General features: G+C 41.0%; 1 protein-coding gene across 1 annotated transcript; it reads right to left on the reverse strand.

Annotated features, from left to right (window-relative positions):
* Positions 1 to 13,647: 13,647 nt before the first annotated feature.
* C11H6orf141 (chromosome 11 C6orf141 homolog) lies at positions 13,648 to 14,889 on the reverse strand. The gene has a single exon (XM_036869235.1). The coding sequence runs from the start codon at positions 14,827 to 14,829 to the stop codon at positions 14,251 to 14,253; it is 579 nt and encodes a 192-aa protein (XP_036725130.1). The 5' UTR covers positions 14,830 to 14,889; the 3' UTR covers positions 13,648 to 14,250.
* Between the last annotated feature and the right edge of the window lie 1,293 nt (positions 14,890 to 16,182).

Genomic DNA, 16,182 nt, shown 5'->3' on the forward strand with positions numbered 1-16,182 from the left:
CAAGCGACATTTTCCTCCAGGACCCAGACCTTTAACAATTATTGGAAATCTGCACATCCTTAATCTGAAGAGGCCATATCAAACCATGCTGGAGGTAAACAAATAAATAATTTTTCATTTAATTCATGTTTATAATTTCCTAAATCATTTTTACCCTTGTGGGTGGGTTTATTAGCATGTATGTATTTAAAACTGCTTCATATATAGTATGTATAATGAGGTAATTAGATAAGATTCAAAATTAATAGAGCTGCTTTAAATTTAATTTTTACTTTTTAAAATTTGTATATATAAAATACTAGTAAATCTATTTCTATTATTTGAAGTGGTATTTTTATCTTAACGTATTTATGACTTGCAAACTTTATCTCAACTACTTCAATCTACATATTTCATATATACCCTACTATGAAGGAACTGAGCTGTGATCATAGTCTTACTCTAGAAATTTTTAGTTAAACTCAAAACAGTGTGTTCAAAAGTCACAACTGATAGCATGGCCCCAGAAACTGAGACCCAGAATTTAGTTTTGAGCTTGCCATTAATTAGCTGTGTGAATTTATGTAAAAAGTTGGTCTCTGTTTTCTTATCTGTAAAATGAAAGGGCTAGACAACGTACTAGACCAATTTTTCTCCAATTTCCACTTCAAAGATTTTAGAGTTCCTGACTGTGGGGTAAGATGGAAGGAAGGAAGGAAGGGAAGAAGGGAAGAGGGAGGGGGAGGAGAAATTTATAGTTGGGATTTGGCTGTAAATTTCAATTTTTAAGTTCTAAAGGGCAGATACTTTAAATTGAGTTCTGCTATATTCTATAACTTCCTAGTTTGAAAAGCCTAGCAGGAGATATACTGAAGAGAAGACCAGTACTTTACCTCAACGGGCAACATAATAATAATAACATTTCATATTTGTATTGTAGTTTTTATTTTACAAAGGGCTGCTAGGATTCCACTTACTTCTCACAGCCACCCTAGGAGGAAAATAGGGATGATATTTTTATCTCAATTTTACATATAAGTGCGACTCAAAGCGATTGACTTATTTAGTAACTAAAAAACCAGGACTTGAGTTTTCTGATCTTCTGAAACTACTTTATGGCTTTTTCTCCTACATTCAAAAGTCACAAAACACAAAGGTTAATTCCTCAGAAGAACACTTTCTTTCAATAGTGTCCTTCATCTAATTCCATATGCCCCAATCACGTGTGTTTGTTTCCTCAATATTCCTGTCCTTTGCTTATATATTAACCAGCCTAATCTCTTTACTACTTAGTCTTTCATTTTTTTTTTTCTCATTCCCATCTCTGTACTATTGTTCTGTGCTAATTTCATCTATGAAATGTGTTCTCCCCACTTCTCCCTAAGCTCTGTCTACCATTTTTCTTCTTTAAAATTTACCTCTCGGGACTTCCCTGGTGGTACAGTGGTTAAGAATCCGCCTGCCAATGCAGGGGACACGGGTTCGAGCCCTGGTCCGGGAAGATCCCACATGCTGCGGAGCAGCTAAGCCTGTGCACCACAAATACTGAGCCCACTCGCCCTAGAACCCAAGTGCCACAACTACTGAAGCCTGCGCGCCTAGAGCCCATGCTCCACAACAAGAGAAGCCACCACAATGAGAAGCCCTCGCACCGCAACGAAGAGTAGCCCCCGCTCACCGCAACTAGAGAAAGCCCGCGCGCAGCAGCGAAGACCCAAGGCAGCCAAAAAATAAATAAATTTAAAAAATAAATGAAAAAAAAAGAGCACTTGATCTTTTTTTAAAAAATGTACACTTTCTGGAACATTCTGAGTATTAGAGACGTGACGAGTCTGCCTGGTTAAGAGATCTGATCATTCTCCCATCACAGATTACTGCATCAAGTATCTTACAATGCAGGGATTGTGAATCACACCAGTAAATAGTTCATTATACGGCTTTAGTAGATTCTTACCATCTTTGTCATCTTTCACCTGTTCCACTAGTTATGCACGGAATGTGGATAAGCCATGAGTGAGCAAGGGGTGCTCAGAGGAATCCACTTAGGAAATTGAATTTTAACAAAAGAGGACTGTCAGTTATCACAAAAATTATAAAGCACTAAATAAAACCTTAGTATTTGTTCTGAGCCATGTCAATGCACAATAGTGCTGCAATTCAATTTTTTACATTTGCAAGTGAAGTTGCTATCTTCTAGCATGTAAGAAAAAGGAGCCTTGTCAATTCCCATTTTTCAATAATACCACAGACAATCGACCATATTATTTCACTTTGGACTCTGCTAGCATAAAACCGCAGGTTTACTTTAAATACACGTGCTAGAGAACACTAGGTCGGACAACTATGACGACTAATTAAAAAAATTTGTTTTTAATTTATTTGGTTGCGTTGCGTCCTCGTTGCTGTGTGCAGGCTTTCTCTAATTGCGGTGAGCGGGGGCTACTCTTCATTGTGATGCTCAGGCTTCTCATTGCGGTGGCTTCTCTTGGGCGCGAGGGCTTCAATAGTTGTGGCAGGCGGGCTCAGCCATTGTGGCTCCTGGGCTCTAGAGCGCAGGCTCAGTAGTTGTGGCGCAGGGGCTTAGTTGCTTCGCGGCACGTGGGATCTTCCCAGACCAGGGCTCGAACCTGTGTCCCCCGCATTGGCGGGCGGATTCTTAACCACTGCGCCACCAGGGATGTCCCTATGATGACTAATTTTAAGCATGGTCTTTTATCTCTGGTATTTATTAAGTCATCTGGGGTGGGGGCAGTTAGGAACCCCTTTGTGAATCTGACCAAAAACATAAAGCGTGTCTCTCAGAAAATGAATACACTCACAAACACACTAAATTTAGCAAACAGTGAACTTTTTAATGGTCAGGGAATATTGGATTTAAGTGGTACTGCTCTGTGAGACCTATGGACAGTCAGCCTTTTAAAAATTTAAAACAGAATTATTCTGATCCTACAAGGAAATGTTAGTAGTAAATTTAGTATACTACATTGAACCAGAATAGTTTGACCTGGAATCACCTGGGATTTTGCAAGCAAAACACTTAGATTGATAGCTCTGACTATAAAGCCAAATTTTTTTTATGTCTCATCTAACCTCTAAGTACATATATCTATGACCACAGGTATAATATGCAAAATACTCTGGATACATAGAACTTATTTTAAGTCATATAAATATTAATTGCAAGTTACTAAATTCCAATAAGTGAAATCCTCTTGTCTAGTCTGGTCTGCCACTGTTAGTTGAGGTAAAATCTAAGTCTATATGAGATGCTATTTCTATAATGCTTTCAGAAACAGTGGTATCATTTCCAATATCCCAAGCATTACATATGTATATTTAATTTACTCTGTTGTTTTTTATTTTTAGCTTTTCAATATGTTTCCTGTTTTGGGATTCCTCCTAAAAAGTTATAAGTACTCAGGAATAGAGATGAATTATTTTCGTTGATAAGGATGACTTTCCTCGATTACCATTATAAATTTGGCAAAAATGATCCAAGAAGTTTCACTGATTCCTTTCTGGTGAGACAGCAGGAAGCAACAGCATTTTCTTCTGAGGTTACCTTAGCCTATTGTTTATTATTTGATTTAATTAATAGCATCTGGAGGAAAAATACTCCTTTCAGAGAAGAAAGATAACTAGACTCAAGTTAATAATGACAGATTTGTACACTACAAAAATGCTATTTATTACATTTTGCATTCTTAAATATTTTCCACCTCTGTTTATGTCACTCTCTGAAAAAACCAAGATATACAGAAGATCTCAGATATGTTAGCTTTTAGAATTAATATTCTTTTTTCTTTACAACCTTGAAAAATATGTTTCAGTTGACAAACTCGAGAGATAATTTAAGTTTTTTTTTTTTAAGAAACAGTGCCAGGAATATTCCAATCACTCAATTAAAAACTTATTCCCAGTCTTCCTAAATGAGAAACAGACCTTCCCATTTTTTAGAATTATGTATCATTATTAGCATCTGGGATGGGCTTTATCCTAAAATTCTGCACAACACTGTCATAAAATAAAATTCCACTCGATTGAGGGAAGAATGTAACACTTTGTTTTTTCAATTCACTTGAGGTTATTTGTGATGGTTGCCCAGGATAAAATTATTTCATCACTAATGATTCCTCTTCCTCTTTCAGGAGAAAGATACATCTACTGACTTTTTCAGTGATGACAATTTGGTGGCACTTGTTAGTAATCTGTTTGCAGCAGGTACAGCGACCACGGCCTCCACGCTGCGCTGGGGGATTCTGCTCATGACGCGATATCCTAAGACCCAGAGTAAGTCTTCTAAAATTCAGAGCATTGTCTGAAGGAGAGGAAGCAGAAACTCTTGGACTGGACAATGCAGAATTCTAGAGTTGCCCTGATACCTTTATTTGTACCCTTGAGGATAGTTTGTGCCTTTAGTCTCCTTGTGATATAAGAAAGTAGATTTTGCCCTCTAAGCAACCTGAGATGGTCTGAAGGCATCACTACATGCAGGTCCCCAGAGGAGCCCTAGGAATAGAGGCCTGGGGGTGGAAGCAGTGGGGGAAAGATGAGTCAGAACTCAGAGAGCACTTGGGCTTGACTTTCACATTTAAAGAAAATGGGGAGACTGTTTCAATACCCGCCTCCCACTGCAGACTGTAACCGTGCTCTGTTTTATCCAGAAAAGGTCCATGATGAGATCGCCAAAGTCGTGGGTGCCTCGAATGGCACACCGAACTCAAATGCCTTACGCAGACGCTGTCATTCACGAAGCACAGAGATTTGCTGATATCCTGCCCGCAAGCTTACCCTGTGCAACCACCACAAACATTATATTTAAAAATTACTATATTCCAAAGGTAAGGGTTTAAGAAGAGGGGTGAGGGGAAAGGGAAAGAACATCAAAATGCTGCTCAAAATCACAGAGGCGCTGAGATGAACTGGTGCGAGCTAGGTAGAGCGTTGTGTTAGAAAGAGCCTTGGAGTAGTAGGGCATCTAACTGACCCCGTGCTACTGCCGTTAGGTCCTTTCGTTTCCCTGAGTCCCAGTCTTCTCTTTCATGGAATGAAAATAATCTAGCACAGCTATGAGGAGAAAGTCCATGTATGATGCCCAGGCATATAAATGAATGAATGGATGAATGGATGAATATTATTTAACAAAATACTTAAAAGCAGTCGATTGCTTTTTGTCACTTGAAAACTATATCAATTCCTGTGATAAAACAGCTAACCACAATGGTAGTATGCCAAAACTTTCTTCAAGAGGAAACTGTGATTCACCAAGCTGAAGCAGTGAACATTGCCCTTGATTTCAAGGCAAGCTTTTGTTTTTATTATTATCTTAGTGTAGTTTTAGTTTTCAGAATACTCTTTCCTATATCACAATTAAAACTACTTTTGTTGACAGTCCTACATTGTTTCAGAGTATGTGGCAAGCTATGGAAGTGGGGTAGCTTATTTTGGAGGATTTGTTCTGATGGGCTTGTTAAATTTAGTTTGTCCACCGTCACTGTCCCTGGAGATAAAAGATCAAACCTTCACGGAGCCCCCAAACCCACCAGGAAGGCTCAGCGTCACCAAATGAAGACTATTTAACTCCCATCATACGAATTTAGCAACTGGAATTTATCAAAAGTTAAATAACACGCTGTTATCACATAGCAGATACGTGACTAAGAATTTATTCCCAGTTCTGAATCCGAAGCTTGTGTTTTTTAGAAGGTACCGAATGAAAATTTGGTTGAGTACATGACTACTTCACACTCAATCCTAAGCCCCACCTCCCCCTTCTCCACTTCCTATTCCTTCTAGAACACAATGCTTCACAAAAATTGCCAACCAAGGTCACCATACATCTTAAAGAGCCACTTTTTTAGGAAGAAGTTTCATCTCTGTCACTAATAACACTTTTATCTCTAGGGCACTGAGGTCATCCCTGACCTCTGTGCTTTGGGATCAAACACAGTAGGAAAAACCAAACACATTTAACCCTGAGCATTTCATTTCCTTAACTCTACCGGGAAGCTTATCAAGAAGGAAGCTTTCAGGCCCTTTTCAGCAGGTAAGGCATCTTACTTGAGAAAGGTGATTTGAAAAATCTGGAGAGATTTGGCTTTGTCTTAAGCCAGTGCTAAGGTTTTATATCTTTCCATGTGGCACTAAACTTCAGAAATATGGAAGAGTCCTCCCCCGGCTTTCAATTGGCTATAGGACTTTAAGCATTGGAAGGACATTTTCTTAGGGAATCCTTGAAGATTCCTTGTGGGTGAGGCTACGGCAGAGCCTCAGGAATTTGAAGAGAAAGTCAAGCAGGGCAACGATGGGCAAACCCACTTCATTCCAACCAGAGAAGCTTTGTTTTAATTGTGTAAATACCAGTGTTTCTCTTAGGATTTCTTGAAGAAAGCAAAGTGGGGAAAAGAAAAGAGCTTTACATTAAATTTGAAATCCATGAACTAAATGAACTTACTCTATGATTGTCTGGATTTCTAAGAACCTGAAATGAGTTCTCCATTTCCAGAAAAGAGTCTTAGCAAAACTTCACCATAAGCGGTTTGTCATCTTTGCACGTGTACAAACAATGGCTTAGCATCACTCCAGATTCCCATTCAGTGATGGGTAAACAGCAGCCACCCAAAAAATAGACTTTCTTTACCTACTGATAACTAAAGGATGCAGAGAGATACAAAGCACAATCCATTCTCCTAGTTTTTACACACATACACACGTAGGCACAGGATAATATACAAGAAAATGTTGCACGTATTCATGACTCCTGCTTTAAAATGAAAAACATAATATCACATCTGGAACAAGAGGTAAAGTAAATGAAAAGTGACATATATGTATTCGCAGTGTTTCGAGCTCAATTTCTTTTTTTTTTTTTTAACATCTTTATTGAAGTATAATTGCCTTACAATGGTGTGTTAGCTTCTGCTTTATAACAAAGTGAATCAGTTATACATATACAATATGTTCCCATTTCTCTTCCCTCTTGCATCTCCCTCCCTCCCACCCTCCCCATCCCACCCCTCTAGGTGGTCACAAAGCACCGAGCTGATCTCCCTGTGCTATGCGGCTGCTTCCCACTAGCTATCTATTTTACATTTGGTAGTGTATATATGTCCATGACACTCTCTTACCCTGTCACATCTCACCCCACCCCCTCCCCATATCCTCAAGTCCATTCTCTAGTAGGTCTGTGTCTTTATTCCCGTCTTGCCACTAGGTTCTTCATGGCCTTTTTTTTTTTCCTTAGATTCCGTATATATGTGTTAGCATACTGTATTTGTTTTTCTCTTTCTGACTTACTTCACTCTGTATGACAGACTCTAACTCCATCCACCTCATTACAAATACCTCCATTTCATTTCTTTTTATGGCTGAGTAATATTCCATTGTATATATGTGCCACATCTTCTTTATCCATTCATCTGTCGATGGACATTTAGGTTGCTTCCATGTCCTGGCTATTGTAAATAGAGCTGCAATGAACATTTTGGTACATGACTCTTTTTGACCTATGGTTTTCTCAGGGTATATGCCCAGTAGTGGGATTGCTGGGTCGTATGGTAGTTCTATTTGTAGTTTTTTAAGGAACCTCCATACTGTTCTCCATAGTGGCTGTATCAATTTACATTCCCACCAACAGTGCAAGAGTGTTCCCTTTCCTCCACACCCTCTCCAGCATTTATTGTTTCTAGATTTTTTGATGATGGCCATTCTGACCGGTGTGAGATGATATCTCATTGTAGTTTTGATTTGCATTTCTCTAATGATTAATGATGTTGAGCATTCTTTCATGTGTCTGTAGGCCATCTGTATATCTTCTTTGGAGAAATGTCTATTTAGGTCTTCTGCCCATTTTTGGATTGGGTTGTTCGTTTTTTTGTTATTGAGCTGCATGAGCTGCTTGTAAATCTTGGAGACTAATCCTTTGTCAGTTGCTTCATTTGCAAATATTTTCTCCCATTCTGATGGTTGTCTTTTGGTCTTGTTTATGGTTTCCTTTGCTGTGCAAAAGCTTTTAAGTTTCATTAGGTCCCATTTGTTTATTTGTGTTCTTATTTCCATTTCTCTGGGAGTCGAGCTCAATTTCTCTCAACACTTCCTTGCATTATAGTTTGGGGGGAAAAAAAAGCCGCAGAAACATAAACAATGATCTCTGGAGGATACGCCAGCTACATCTAACTCCAGACCTTCATTTTACAAGTGAAGAGATACATACTGCTTTCCAGAGCCCTTTACCAGCTCTTGGACTTACTGCTGTTCATCTTTAAAGAAATTATGTTCTCTATGACACCCTGTGAACAATAATTACTTTGACTTTTGTTCTTGAGCTCTGACTGACACTGTGTTCTGGGCCTCCGTGGTTTCTCACGCACCTGGACCTGGAGCTTCTTTGGACCACAAGGCAACAGCAGATAGATTTTTGCAGGGTGGCCCCATCCTTAAAGGATTTTGCCCAGCTTACCTCAGGAATTCTAAACATCTCTAGATATATATATATATTTTTTCTACTTTAGGAAATCTAGGAGTAGTAATACTATTTTTTATCATACACAAACAGAAATATTACTAAAATATAATCCCAAGTGTCACAATAAGAAAAACTATTATAAAATCAATTTTATGCCCGAACTGTGAGAGCTAAATCTCTCCAAACCCTCATGTTTCTCTAGTTGTGTTTGAAGGTACTCTTTTCCCCAGTTCTATCCTTATCACTTATTACTTACTGCATTAAGGTAGAGATTTTACTTTCTCTTATACAGGGATTAACAGAAACAGCTTTGATTCGAAATCAGGAAATCTGAGTTTGAATTCCAACCCTTTCAGTCCCCCGTTTTTATGACTTTATGACTACATGTTGGCAGTGGCATATTTAGTGAATGTGACACCAGTAGCAGATAATTTTTAACACCAATATGAGAAAATAATATTCAATAATAATCATAAACTAAAACAATAACTTTGATCCTTCTGTGAGTCTGATATAATAATTATGTATGTAAACTACTGTCAAGTAACTAATAAACTTTAATAAAACTGAAATGTCTGCAAAAGAAACAGAACTACTAAATTATATAATTCATGGGATATTTTATTTTCGATTCATTCTTTAGTTTTAAAATGATGAATAAATAATAAATTTCACGTTAATCATCCAAATCCAATAACACCGTTCATGTGTGAACTAAACTTGCACTTATTGAACAAAAAATATTACATTTCGCTGTTTCCCTATTTAAAATTTTATACATGTCACATATAATGTCAGAATTGAAGTAACTCGAGTTCTTTTTCTAAATCACTACAACCACTGGGTTACAGTTTATATTGAGTCTACTCTATTTTTTTTTAAGTTTTTTTTTTTTAATTAATTAATTTATTTGGTTGCGCTGGGTCTTAGTTGCGGCAGGTGGGCTCCTTAGTTGTGGCATGCAAACTCTTAGTTGCTGCATGCAAACTGTTAGTTGCGGTATGTGTGTGGGATCTAGTTCCCTGACCAGGGATTGAACCCAGGCCCCCTGCATTGGGAGCACAGAGTCTTAACCACTGCGCCACCAAGGAAGTCCCTGAATCTATTCTTAAAATGCAGGAATATATAGGGGTCGGAGACACAAAGTGCATTCCAAGTGAGTAAGAAAGGTTCTGAACTCTTAGGAATTTACTCTCTAAATGAATTCATGTAACTGATTCTGTGTGTGTGTGTGTGTGTGTGTGTGTGTGTGTGTGTGTGACAGAGAGAGAGAGAGGGAGAGAGAGATTGACTTGCGGGGCAACACTGAGAGTTCTTTAAATTATTTTCCACATAGAAAAAAAATAATAAAGGAAAATGAAAATGTGCTCATTGGAGGCTTACCTCTGTATTATTAAAGTTCAAACAGTAATCACAGGAATTTTTTAGAATTTAGATCAACAATAGATTTTTTTCAGAGACAAGTATTTTATTACTAAGTCCATGGTGATGATAAAAAGCAGACAGGCTTTTAGTCCAGCATTATCATTTTTTTTTTAATCTCTGAAGATGTTGTACTGCTTATTTTTCACTCTTGGGGCAAACCCTGCCCATTGCCTAAATATAACCCTGCCACTGAATATAGGTCACAGAACCTCCTTTCTTCTACTCCCGTATTTTGATTTAATATTATTTCACTTGTAAGTTTGCACATTTTCCCATCCAGTTATGTTGGGATGGAAAGACTGTAAACCCTGAACCTATAACCTCAGAAATCTGGGTCAATATTGAGGCTGGCTTGGGAAGTCCATAGGCTTGCACAGGGTTTCTCTCTGAAACATGGACATCAGTGGTCAGAGAATCCTTACACAAGATGACTGTGTTCACAGGCCCTCCCCTTCAAGTTCTTTTTATTTGGTAAAAATTACCTGGTGCCCCGTATACCTCCCTGTCCCTCTCCCAAGTAAGTTGAATTCCGGTTATTCAATTGTACCCGCTTTTCCGTGGAAAAGCAGGCTTTCAAAATAAGCTCAAAGTCACAAGACTTTTTAGAAGTAAGACATGTGCCTAAGGATGATCCAACAGGCATACAAATCAGCTTTAACACTCATGGTTCCAAGCCTGGGGCAGGTTGTCCAACAAACCAGCCTTAAGATTAGGCTTGTGCACTAACCAACCTCAGTGATCACTGGGTAATTCCTAGGTGAACCCTTACTTTTCTCTCAGTAAGGTAGCACTAGTCCATTACATAGCATTTTGGGTGCCAACAGTCAGGGCTGAACTATGCCAAAGCATATTTCACCCCATGAAGAAACTACTTGCAGTGCTGCATTCTGGATGTTTTTAAGAAATAATATAACGTGATTTTCTCCAAAAAAGAATTCTGTGACTTGACCTTCCAGAATTCTGTGACTGGGTCTTCTAGTTTCTAACTTCTAGTTTCTAACAGAAAAAAAGCCTTAGTAAAAACCACTGGTTTGGGTTTGATATGGTTTCTTGTGTTGTATGCCTTTTGCTCTTAAAAACAAACAAACAAACAAACAAAACTAAAGCTGGTTAGGATAAAAATTAAAATAGACAATAACAACAATAGTAACAGTAATAATAATTTTGAGTATTTATTGTATACCAGGCACTGTTCTAAGTAGTTTAAACTTACTCCTAGAAAAAAATCCTGAGGCTGATACTATTTACCAGGTTGTAAAACTTGAATCTACAACCTCTGGAGCAACTAGCCTGGGAAGGCAAACCACAGTCTCTGCTGCAATCAGCCCAGAAAGACCAGGACTTACTTGGTCAATGACTGCCAGCTTCCCTATTTTTCTTTTTTCTTTTTTTTTTTTGCACCTTCCAACTCAGGACCTACCAGAGAGAGCCCTAAACCATTATATAAGAAGCCCCTCTTGATAGCCCACCTCTAGCTTTCCCATGCTAGTAGCTTCCAATCAGAGCATACATGACACCCCTCCTTTCTTCACTGTTGTCAAACAAAAATTGTACTAGACCGAGTTAAAGAGGCAAGGAAGACTTTATTCAACTCTATTGCAATAGGGGAGAGAGACTGAACTCAACTCCTTTGAAACAAAAGGTGGGACAGCTTTTAAGCACTGGGGTGAGCTAGTGGAGAAGTACTAGAGGACCTTAGCGGGGAGGTTGGTCAAAGCCATTAAGCCATCCGTGTTTGCTAACTAAGGCTTATGAAGTTGGGCTCTGACCCCCCCTTGCAGAGACTAGGAGTCAGGAGCCCCCATCTTTCTAGATTACATTTCAAAGGGATGGCTTCCAGATCCTTGAGAAAGAAGGTCCTGTTCCTGGGTTGTAAAACTGGCAAGACGTTGGGAGATTTATATCTCAAAGGGATAGAGAAACAAATTTACAATTGCAAGTTTTCTCAAGTAATGCTCTAAGGAGCTCAGGAGCTATAGTCAGGAAGAAACCTAAGGCTTAGTTGAGCTGAGAATAAAGTTAAGATCATCTTGGTCACTATAAAACTCTCCCACTGCCCTGCCTGCCTTTGCTCCCTTGCCCAGTGCAAGTGATGCTGGCTGACTCCCCTTCTATAACCAAGCTCTGAATAAACAGCATCTGTTTGTCCTATTTTTGTGAAGCCTGCAGCCTCCTAAAAGTAGTCATTCTATCTTATACTTAGAAATCTGAGTTTGAATTTAAATTTATTCCTTGCTTTAAGTTATCTTTCATCTAACTTAATCCTAGGAAAAACCCTATAAGATTGATATTATTTATTATCCCTATTTAACAAATAAGGATCCAGAGGCACAGAGAGGTGAAACACTTGCCCAATGTCACACAGTTAGTAAGAGGTGGAGTGGTTGTGAACCCAAGTAGCTCAAGTCCTGAGCTTGCTCCATAGGGAAGGCAACAGAATGTCGCTACTGTTTTTGGTCAACTTTAAAGAGGCTTTTCTTGTCTCTATTCAAAGTTCTATCACATGGGGCATATATTGACTCACAACAACCGAACTTATTGAGTCAGGTCTGAAATTTGTCTGCCAAGAAGTTTAACCTCACACTGGAGCCAGGCAGGGTTGTTGGATGAAAAGATCATTCATTTCATGGAGCCTGTATTACCTTTTCTACCTACCAAGCAGTTTTGAGCACAGATGAGCTCAGGTGCTGAATTCCTCTCTCAAGTGAGGATCACACTGGCCTGAGAACTGCTAGTGGTGAATCTCAAGCCCACAGGTCTGGCCAGACTCAGGGACATCAAGGTGATCTTAGTATTTCTCATAACTGACTGAGTCAGAAAACCTAGGCTGCCCTCACTCATCTTTTGACTCCCTAGAAGTAAGTCCTAAAGGCATCCCCAAACTTTTAGGAGGGAGATGATCATATTCTTATCTACTTAGTAAGCATATGCAGTAACTAGCTTTGTGACCTACATAAGCCACATGGCTTCTAGGCCTAGGTTGGCTCAACTGTAAAATAGGGACATATCTTACCTATCTTGTCTGCCAAGAGGCAAGAGGTGGATCAGATGATATTTGAGGGCCTGTCAAGCTCTAAACTGAAAATAAGGGGCAAAGGAGGAAGAGTAAGGGAGGGGGCCCTGTTCAATAGTTTACTCCTCAAAAGCCAGAGTCCCATTTGTTTTGTTAATTCCTGCAGTAACCAGATAACTCCTTCAGTTCATCAGTTCATCTCTAGAGGGGGTGCTTTGCTCCTAACACACCTCCAAACCAGGCCCCACTACTAGAGTTAATAAAGATGGTGTTTAATAAAAAATAAATAAACAAAATAAAAATGAGTTGTTTCAATAGCATCAGAAGAAATTTTTTTTTCAACTGTATCAGGAGAGATTTTTTTCAATCCAGTCTCGACTACAAATCTTATTAGTAAGAAACTTCGAATAAGAATAAGATATACAGTCATTTTATGGCAAACTATATATTTCTATCTACCTTTGGAGCAGATTTATCTGCAGTGTTTCAAACATTAAGATAACTAAAAATTTCATATTAATAGCATTTTTTACTGAACTAAATTAGATACTTGGGGTAAAGCCCTTTGAAATAGCATTTCACCTTCAAAATTCAGTCTTCTGTTTCCTCCCCTTCTTTTCCTAGCTCCTCTCTTTTCTTAACAATTAAAGGTAATTAAAAAATTTTAAAAAAAGAAAGAAAAAAAGAAAAAGATGTGCACACCAGAAGACAGTAACAAAAAAAGATTTTGTTTACTGGCTGTTTTGTTTTACATTTTATTTTCCCATTTTTTACTTTCTTTTTCAGTTTCAAAACAAGCCTCTCTCCACATATATTCCCACCCCCACCCTTTTGCAGAGAGCAGACTTCAAACTTCACTTCTGCTTTCAGGTCTTAAAGAGAAGGGGAGGGCAGGGAGGCAAAAAAGTGACCAACTGAGAGTTATCTCAAAATAAAAATTAACAACAGATTTTCTTATTTCAAAATCCCCACGTTCTGCCAATTTGAAAATACCTTTCCTCCCCTCTTCTAAGGTTCCCAGACCGTCAGAGTATTTAAGCCACGGTATAAAGGAGGTATCGTGTTGTTTACAGTTCTTCAGTCTGCACTGGGTGCCGTGTCCCTCCCTGAAACCTCTTAAAAGGTTCTTGCTGTCGGTTAATTTCAGGCTGGAGTTTCCGGAAGAGCATTTTCTTTTCTTAAGGATGAGCGCTCCTTCACCAACTCTTGAACGTTCCTCGGGCTCCTCTTCCCCACTGAATCTCCTCGGGGAGTCAGGTCCTGAGGGACCGTGAAACTGTCCCTCCGCGGCGTGGACACGGGGGTCTCTCTCTCTCTCTGTGCCGAGAGCTCGGGGTTCTCCAGGGGTCCCGGCGCCTCGCAACCGGTCTCACTCCGTGTTGGCGGGGAAAGTGACCGCGGTCATGGAGCGCTCCTCGGTCAGCCTGGTCATGCAGCCCTTCGCCCACGCGACCTGCAGGACTTCTTGTGTCACCTCATAATCCACGACCCGCACGAGGAGGGGTTTGGGTGGGTCCCCCGGAGCTCGGGAGGGAGCGTCTGCACGGCTGCCAGAAATTCGCTTTTCCCGTGGAAAGAGAGGCGAAGCGCAGTCGGGTTCCCGGCCCTGTCCGCCCGCTTTGAAAAGGTCCTCCTCATCGGCCACTTCTTCCCGTGCGGAGTCCCCCTGAGTCCCCAACCACCTCTCCGGGTGCAGAAGAAAGAGCACTTTCTCTCGGACCCAGGAGTCACAGTGCACATTCTCTCCGGCCTCGCGGTGCTCGGGGGCGCCGCCCTGGCTGCTGCTCGCCCCCGCCGCCGAGGGGTTCGGCGCGCCCAGGGCCAGGGGAGCCCCGCGCCCCGCCTCGCGCACAAACGGCCGGGCGCGCCGCACGCTGTGGGGCGAGGCCGCGAGATTCGGAGCCCCGCGGGGACCCGGGGCCCCCATCCCGGGAGGAGGGCCATTCATCCGGTGGGTCTTCCGCCGGTTCTCGCAGCGAACGCCAGCGGAGCTCTGGAAAGCGCAGGACGGCCAGTCGGCCGTGGGCGTGGCCTCCTCGCGCCCCGCCTCCCGGGCCTGGGACTGTCCCCGCTCCCTCCCGTCGGCACCTCCCTCCCTCTCTCGCGGCTTTCGGGCCTTTTAAAGGCGAAAAACCTCACTTCCCCTGCAACCCCACGATCGCCCCTCCTCTTCTTACCTGCGATGCTAGACCTGCGGCCGTGGTCTCATTTCTGAGTCTCTCCCCTTTCTCTTCTCAGTTCTATCCTAGTTTCCAGCCCACCACCGTTTGTCTCTAAACAACAGGAGACACCCTTGCACTGCACACACACCCGCACTGCCCCATGAAATGCCCAACACAGTGTATGCCTTCTTTCCAAGGACTCTCCTTGGAGTGAAGGAACAAGGAAGTTTAAAAAAAAAAAAAAAGTCTGATTTAATCAAGTTCTTCTGATAAAAGTTTCCGTCTCCACTCCAAATCCACCCTCACCATCCTACCAAGATTATCGAATGTAGATCAAAAGCATCTGATTGGTAAAGTTGAGTCCTTTGAGAAAACGCCTGTGTATTGTTTGTTGTTCTTCGTTGGAATGCGGGAATCAGTAAGACAATGGTCACACCGGTCTTCATTTTGGTTTTGGCCATGCTTGTCCAAAGGGGCATTAGTGCCTTTGATCAAAGGGAAATAAACAAAACCAAACCGCTACAAGAACTTAAGGAGGGCTTCCCTGATGGCACAGTGGTTAAGAATTTGCCTGCCAGTGCAGGGGACACGGGTTCGAGCCCTGGCCCAGGAAGATCCCACATGCCGCGGAGCAACTAAGTCCGTGCGCCACAACTACTGAGCCTGAGCTCTAGAGCCCACGAGCCACAACTACTGAGCCCACGTGCCACAACTACTGAAGCTTGCACGCCTAGAGCCCGTGCTCCACAACGAGAAGCCACGACAATGAGAAGCCTGCGCACCGCAACGAAGAGTAGCCCCTGCTCCCGCAACTAGAGAAAGCCCACGCCGAGCAACGAAGACCCAACGCAGCCAATAAATAAATAAATAAATTTATTTTTTAAAAAAAAGAACTTAAGGATTTAAAATTTTGTGTTCGTTTTTAAAATTTCCCCTTTCACTACTCCCCTACCTCCCTCACCCCCTCCCCTACACACACACACACACACACACACACACACACACACACACACACCTCTTTAACCCCAGAAGTTAAAAATATACATATATATGGATCTCTGGGTAGGCTTTCAGAATCTCTCGTTGCCAGGCCCTCTGACACACTTAACTTTGCCTGAGGGTAATGCGGAAAGCTAGCT

This window comes from Balaenoptera musculus, chromosome 11, assembly GCF_009873245.2.
Source record: "Balaenoptera musculus isolate JJ_BM4_2016_0621 chromosome 11, mBalMus1.pri.v3, whole genome shotgun sequence".
Classification (NCBI taxonomy): Eukaryota; Metazoa; Chordata; class Mammalia; order Artiodactyla; family Balaenopteridae; genus Balaenoptera; species Balaenoptera musculus.

Excerpts from the sequence above, each read along its gene's own strand:
- C11H6orf141 (XM_036869235.1), bottom strand. The coding sequence starts at position 14,829 with ATGAATGGCCCTCCTCCCGGGATGGGGGCCCCGGGTCCCCGCGGGGCT.